Genomic DNA, 8,174 nt, shown 5'->3' with positions numbered 1-8,174 from the left:
TGACCACCTAGAGGGGTGGGATAGGGAGGGTGGGAGGGAGACGCAAGAGGGAAGAGATATGGGAACATATGTATATGTATAACTGATTCACTTTGTTGTAAAGCAGAAACTAACACACCATTGTAAAGCAATTATACCCCAATAAAGATGTTAAAACAAAACAAAACAAAAAAAGCACTTTTGGTGAGGGGTCAGAAGGAAATGATGAGGAAAGTAAAGAATACTTCAAGCATCTTAGAGAATTCCTACATCATGAACAGAATGTTGGTATAAATAAGAACATTAAAGGTGATTTTGCTAAGACCTCAGATGGAAATGAAGAACATGTTATTGGACAGTGGAGGAAAAGTGATCCTTGTTATGAAGTGGCAGAAAACTTGGCTGAATTGTGTTCTGCTTTTGGGTAAAAAGTAGAACTTATAAACAATGAAATTGGATTTCCAGCTGACGTTTCCAAGCAAAACATGGAAGATGTGTCCTGGTTTCTTGCTGCTTATAGTAAAATACAAGAGGAAAGAGATAAACTGTGGAAGGAAATGGTCAGCAAAAAGGAACCTGAACATGATGATTTGGAAAATTCACAGCCAGTCCATATTGCAGGAAATGCTAAGGCATGCTCTGGAGAGCTCATCAAGGGTGCAGCTGGAAAACCTAGTGGAGAAATTAGGTTTGTGACCATGAGTATAATCAACCATCTCAGCAGAAGCTAGGAACAGAGGTGAGACTATCCAGGAAGGACCTGTGGAGAACCCTCACGTCTAATGGCGTGGATCTCCTTGACATCCACGAAGAATGATGACTTTTGAGAATGTTCTATCAGCAGAAACACTGCCTGCTTGGCCTGGGGGACAGAGACAAGAAATGAAGGAAGGCTGCCAGACTTCTGGGCTTCTATAAGCAGGAAATAGGCTGCCCAGAGGATAAGACTGTGTCCCAGGCTAACAACTGAGAGGGTGGGGCCCACAAGGCATCTGTGGGTCTAGAGGGGGGTGCTGGTGAAGCCTCTGGCCCAGAGGGCAGATTAAGACACAGATAATTATGCTCAGGCTTTGAAACCTTAGGAAATCCGCCCCGCTGCACTGCAAACACTTAAATCGGTGACTCCTTTATTCTTTCTTTTCTCCTTTTAGAATGGGAATGTCTTTTTTTTTAAACGTCTTTATTAGAGTATAATTGCTTTACAATGGTGTGTTAGTTTCTGCTTTACAACAAAGTGAATCAGTTATACATATACGTATGTTCCATATCTCTTCCCTCTTGCGTCTCCCTCCCTCCGCCCTCCCTATCCCAGCCCTCTAGGTGGTCATAAACCACCTAGCTGATCTCCCTGTGCCATGCGGCTGCTTCCCACTAGCTATCCACCCTACGTTTGGTAGTGTATATATGTCCATGCCACTCTCTCACTTCGTCACAACTTACCCTTCCCCCTCCCCATATCCTCAAGTCCATGCTCTAGTAGGTTCTGTATTTTATTCCCGTCCTACCCCTAGTCTCTTCATGACATTTTTTTTCTTAGATTCCATATATATGTGTTAGCATACGGTATTTGTTTTTCTCTGATTTACTTCACTCTGTATGACAGACTCCAGGTCCATCCACCTCACTACAAATAACTCAGTTTCATTTCTTTTATGGCTGAGTAATATTCCATTGTATATATGTGCCACATCTTCTTTATCCATTCATCTGTTGATGGATGCTTAGGTTGCTTCCATGTCATGGCTATTGTAAATAGTGCTGCAATGAACATTTTGGTACATGGCTCTATTTGAATTATGGTTTGCTCAGGGTATATGCCCAGTAGTGAGATTGTTGGGTCACATGGTAGATCTATTTTTAGCTTTTTAAAGAACCTCCATACTGTTCTCCATAGTGGCTGTATCAATTTACACTCCCACCAACAGTGTAAGAGGGTTCCCTTTTCTCCACACCCTCTCCAGCATTTATTGTTTGTAGATTTTTTGATGATGGCCATTCCGACCAGTGTGAGATGATATCTCGTTGTAGTTTTGATTTTCATTTCTCTAATGATTAGTGATGTTGAGCATCTTTTCATGTGTTTGTTGGCAGTCTGTATATCTCCTTTGGAGAAATGTCTGTTTAGGTCTTCTTCTGAGGGTTGTCTTTTGGTCTTGTTTATGGTATCCTTTGCTGTGCAAAAGCTTTTAAGTGAGAATGTCTTCTTATGTTATTTTGCAAGATGACAACTTGTTTCTAGTTTCAAAAGTCCATAGATGGAGAGGACACCATGATAGGTGAAGACTTTGGGGAATATTGGGATGGAGTGAGTGCATTTTGCATGTGAGATGGGTATGAATTTTGGGGAACCAGAGGGCGGACTGTAGTCAGTTTATCCCCACAAAACTCATGTCTACCAGGACTTATGAATGTGATCTTATTTGTAAATAGAGTCTTTATGATGCAATCAAGTTAAGATGAGGTCATTCAAGGTTAGAGTAGCCCCTAAAACCAATGACTATTGTTCTTATAAGGAGAGACATATAGAAATACACAGGGAAGAATGCCATTGGGGACAGAGGCAGAGATCAGAGTGAGTTATAAGCTAAGAAACACCAAAGACAGCTGGCAACCACCAGAAGTTAGGAAAGAGGCATAGAACAAATTCTCCCTCAGAGCCTCCAGAAGGAACCAACCCTGCTGCCATCTTGATTTCAAATGTCTGGCCCCCCAAACTGCAAGAGAATAAATATCTATTGTTTTAAGCCACCTGGTCTGCGGTACTTTGTTATGGCAGCCTCGAGACACAAATACAGATTTATTTCAGCAGCCCTAGGAAACTAATGCAAGATGCTATTTGCCTTTTTCTCTCATGAGCGTACAGTGGAGTTTTCCAGAGACTATGTGACGTGTGATATGGTGACAGATTGAATACAGAGAAGATGTGAGAATCCAGCTATGTCCTATTAAGCCAGACATTGAAAAGATTTGCAAAAATGTAATACTCTTCTTATTATTAATTTTTGTTTGGAAAAGTTATTTTTCATTAACAATTTATTTATGGTAATATACTGGATTTTTTTTTTTTTTTTTTTTTTTTGCGGTACGTGGGCCTCTCACTGCCGTGGTCCCTCCCATCGCGGAGCACAGGCTCCGGACGCGCAGGCCCAGCGGCCATGGCCCATGAGCCCAGCCGCTCTGCAGCATGTGGGATCCTCCTGGATCGGGGCATGAACCCGCACCCCCCCGCATCGGCAGGCAGAGTCTCAGCCACTGCGCCACCAGGGAAGCCCTGGGTTTATTTTTTTAAATAAATTATAAGTTTTTCCAAGTTTTAATTCTCATTTGATAAATATTGATAATATGACCCACATAAACAAAAGGTTTTTGGGATCCTCAATAATTTTTAAGAATACATGAGGAGTCTCGAGTCCAAAAAATTTAAGAACCACTGGCCTAACTGTAAATTCTCAAGTCCAAAAGGGCATCCTGCTGTTTGTGTTTGTACCCTTGCTTTTTGGAGAGTCCGATCAACATCAAAAATAGCACTTGAAAGAGTGAACTTCAGAATCACATTGAAGTAGGTTAAATTTTTACTTCTTCAAGATTCTCTGAGCCTCAGTTTCCTTATTTATAAAGTGGGAAAAATATCTATCTTGTAGATAGTATGAGGATTAGTTTATGACTATGAAGGGGTATTTGTTATAATTATTAAAAACAAATATTTTCATTCCACCAGACTAAGTGGCTCATTGGTTGCTGGCTGTATGAAGATGGGAACAAATGCAAGGTCTAAGGCCTCAAGTTTGAATGGATGACAATCAAATTACAGTTTTGTTACTTACCTGACACCTACTGTGGAGAAACTTTACGGGACATGAAGACTCCAAGTGCAGAGGAAGGAACTGTAGAAATCTTCTGGACCATAGGATTTTCTTTTCCCTGGGGAAAATCTTTCGGTCTTTTATCATAATTGCTGCTTGTTAAAACTGGTAAAATACCCATTAAGGACTATTACTTTCATGAACAAATGATTTGTATATGCAAACTCAGATAACATTTTAGAATTAGAATCTCTAGCACATTTAGCTCAATTTTAGGTATTTTCTGTCTAATGCAAATTCTACACGCCAGGTTTAGGGGATGAAGGATGGCTATTGATCTCCTGTAATTTCTTCTGTTCCCCCTAGAGTATGTTTTCTGCTAAGGGTGACTGGCCTTTCTATAGGTGCCAACAATCACCATAACCATGTCCCAGACCACATCAACATCCAGATTTCATGGTTTTTTGGTGGGGAGGGGCAGGGGGACAGGCCTTGGGAAATGGACTATGAACTATCATTGTTGTCACTGGAAGTAGAGTAAGGATTTAATAAAACTCTTTTCCCCATCTCTCTGTGCCTGACAGATGGTCTCTAATCTATAAGCAAGGAAATAGAAATTTTATTAACATAAATGCAAAAGTATTTAATTGCTGTGATCAGCCACAGGGATTCAGTTAGTCTGTATCAGCATCTAATAACTTGTGTGAAGAGGATGTAAGAGGACTTGATTTAATTTCCAGAGTGGGGAAAATTGTTCCCATTGAGGTCTTTCATGACCACCCTGCTAAAAACTGCAATCCTTAACACTCCCTATACTTCCTTTCCTACTTTACATTTTTTCTCCCTTGTACTTATCACCATTGTAGTCCATGTTTCACTTATTTTGTCTATTGTCTGTCCTCCCACTGGAATGTAAGCTTACATAAAGGCAGAAATTTGTGACTCTTGTTCATTGCTGTATCCCCAATGCCTAGCACATTAGAAAAACTTATGATCTTTGAAAGAATGAACAAATGAATCCAACTCCATTTCTATTGAAATCACGGTCATCTGACAAGTTCCCCTAAATTTATTTCACCTCAGAATGTCTGGATCCTTAGCCATCTTTGTTCTCTCCCTTGCCAAGACTAACACTTCAGCTCTGTTCTTGATTATTCTCTTGCCCTCTTTTGGATACTGCTGGTTCAGTCCTCTCATTCATATTTCTAATGTTTCTCTTCTGATCCACTCTTTCCAGCCCACAAACACACTAAACTGAAAATCTCGCCTTTTCTCTGTTGCCTCCCTGAGGTACTCTCTCAGGTACCATATACTCTTGCTCTTTCATTTAATAATAAATTGAAAATGTATCCATACTCAATATTTCTGCTTTCTTAACACCCAGCCATTTTTCACGTTCTGCAGTTTGGTTTTTGTCCCAACCAAATCTAGTGGTCCTATTTAAATCCGAAGTCTCCTTGATATCTCTATAGCATCTATCAACTGTGTCCATAGTTTCCTTGAAATTCTTTGAGATATTTCATGTTTTGCTAATTGCTTTTTCTGTCTCCACTGGTGCCTCTATTTTCTCCTGCTCCCTAAACAGACTCCAAATTTCTTCTCCTTCCCCATACCTTCTATCATCACCTCTGTAGCTGACACTTAAAATGATTATATCTCCAGCTCTGACTCCTCAATTGAGATCCACTCCTGAATCTCCATTTCATTACCTGAGCCCCAAACCTTGCAGGTGAACTCGTATGTCCTCTTACTTCCTTTTCTCAGTGGGTCCCACCTTAGATTTTACAGTACCCCTTGCCAAATGTCTTTTATCCACATCCCTCTTTCCCAACTATAGTTGCCACACTATAGTTCTTGTCCTTACACTTGGCCTGTTGATGTAGCCTTCTAATGGTTCTTTGCATATCCAGTAGCTCTTCTCCTTCAGCATATCCTGTACAATAACACTGGATTCATTTTTATAAAGATATGCTGATTATATCACCCACTGGATCAGAATTTCAATGATTCACTGTTGCTTATATAATAAAGTCAAGCCAAGGATTCAAAATCTCCCATAACTTGATTCCAACCAACTTTCCCACTATATTACTAATACTCTAATCTCTCAACAAATTGAACTCCCTGCTTCCCCTCCTGAACACCTGGAGATTTCCTATGGCTACACTTTTGTTCATTCTTCCTAGTTTAAGTCTCCTTTCATCAAAAGTTTTTGCATTCTATAAGACCCAGCTCAAATATCAAATAGATATAACTGTAACACAAAGTAGTATATGATTCATGCTGTTGGAGTACAATATAGGAATCAAGTATGAAAACTTTATTTCTGCTACCAGACTATGTAAGTCATTTAGGATAGAGTCCAATTTTCATTTTTATATTTGATAAAATATTTCATACAGTACCTTGCATATAATAGGTTCTCAATATCTATATATTCTATCTGCAAGAGACACCAGTATGAAGGAATGTATTGTAATTCAGTGTATGTCCATTCATCTTCTATAATAAGGTATCTCCTATCCCCCAACAAGATTACAAGTTGGTTTTTTTTTTCATGACAAAGACTTGCTTTTTAAAAAAATTCTGATTGTCTGATACCCCACAGACGGCCAATAATATTGAGATTTATCCAACTTACAGTCACATGTACTATGTTAGGCACTCTGCTAGATGCTTTCAAAGATGAATGAAGATACAAGTCTTTGTCCTAAGAAATTTAACTCTATGGTTTTAGAAATAGAATAAATGAAGCTACAGAGTGCAGATGTGAGGGGATTAGAAAACAGCATTTTGACTTTTGTATTCTCCTTGCTCAAATGTAATTTTTGCACTATATATGACTACTCAAATTGAAGTTTAAAGGATATTTGCTTCCACAGGTAAGAACAGGACATCATGCTCAGTCATAATCTCTATATTGTGAAAGATGTGTGCGGATCCCTTGGCACCATCCTCTCCAACAGCCATGGCAAATAACTCCACTTTCAGTTCTGCCTGCAAACCAGCCGCCACCTATAAGACACAATGTAGCTTTAGAATCAGACATGTATGAGTTCAAATCTTGATTTTTAACATGACTTTGGGCAAGTTACTCAAACTCCCTAATCTTGTTTCCTCATCTATAAATTTGGCACAAATGAATGATTGCTGTTCTAGCATTTAGAAGAATTACTTCATGGATTAGTTAGGTTGAATTCCATTGAGTAAGTGGGACCCAGGAAAAATTGCTGAAGGAGAACATCAAGTGCTATTTAGGAAAAAGTGTAAGGAAACTAAATGCCAGGATGCTGGAGGGCAAACTTTCATGATGTCTGTAACTGTGCTATTTCTTGAATATCAGTAGCAAGTTTCTATTTATTGTCATCCTTGTAGATAAAGATAAATTTAATCTAAGATAATATAAGTTTCATCTTAAATTTAATCTAAGAGACTGGATGAATCCCACAATTCCCCTGCCCTGCCCCTTGGTTTATAGTATTCCTAATGTAGGACCTGCAATGTGGCAAAGCCAGTAGAGGGAGACAGAATTAGTTTAAATGCCAAACTGCTTAGATCTGAAAGCTACATGGAAGAGGTTTGTACCAACAAAAAAGAAACGTGATATATAAAGAAGAAGAAACACAGCAAGGAATAGGCTTCTTGCCTTGCTCCTTGAAAAGAACACTAGCCAGGAAAGAAAGAGCTGTTTATGTTTCTAAGCTGCCTCTCTAGGAGGTGGGTTAAAAAGCAGACTTGAGAACAGTTATCTGGAAAAAATAAGTCAGAAGAAACTACCACATGGAAAGCAGTTAGGTACGAATGGAATTTTTTTTCTTCAATAGAGTTTTATAAATAATAGAATTAAAAACTGTTTCAGTTTTTTCAACAGTGTGCTTGTGAGCATCTATCTGCACACTGGAGAGTATCCAACAGCTCTGTTTTGAGACCCGGGCCCTTAGCCCTCCAAGCCCAACAACCAGAGCAGGGCTGGGGAATGATGACATTCTGCACAAGGGCAGCTGGAGGACTGTTATCACACAGGTTTACCCAGGCTTGGAGTACATTCATACAGTGTTGGCAACGAACCAAGCTGAACAGTGGTGAGATTTAGATATGAAGTCTAGAGATTACATTCTTTGCCAGAGCCAAAACCTACTATCAAAAATAAAAAAGAAAAAACAAAAACAAAAAAAACAAACAGTATAGAGTGAGCTTCAAAGAGTACAAACTGGGTTTTTAGTACGTATAAAGGTTCATCCAGCAGTCATTTGGCTTTTGGCTAATCCCTACTTTAAATGAAAAAGATTTGCTAACTTCCCAGAACAGTGGGAGAAAAGCTTGCTTTAACTGTGTTTTTGCTTTATGTTGTGAAGATTCTGAAATTTTGACACAGTACAATGATGAATTGTT

General features: G+C 39.1%; 1 protein-coding gene across 1 annotated transcript in view; it reads right to left on the bottom strand.

Annotated features, from left to right (window-relative positions):
- Positions 1-8,174, bottom strand: part of SPAG17 (sperm associated antigen 17) — a 268,877-nt gene that overhangs the window by 27,392 nt on the left and 233,311 nt on the right. The window contains exons 47-48 of the mRNA XM_028488958.2: positions 6,653-6,797; positions 3,804-3,950 (exon numbers count right to left, since the gene is read on the bottom strand). Of these exons, the coding sequence (XP_028344759.1) occupies positions 3,811-3,950; positions 6,653-6,797 (285 nt within the window). The 3' untranslated portion in view covers positions 3,804-3,810. The remainder of the gene's footprint in view (positions 1-3,803; positions 3,951-6,652; positions 6,798-8,174) is intronic.

Source organism: Physeter macrocephalus, chromosome 4 (genome assembly GCF_002837175.3).
Source record: "Physeter macrocephalus isolate SW-GA chromosome 4, ASM283717v5, whole genome shotgun sequence".
In the NCBI taxonomy this organism is placed as follows: domain Eukaryota; kingdom Metazoa; phylum Chordata; class Mammalia; order Artiodactyla; family Physeteridae; genus Physeter; species Physeter macrocephalus.
This window is presented reverse-complemented; position numbering and strand designations above follow the sequence as displayed.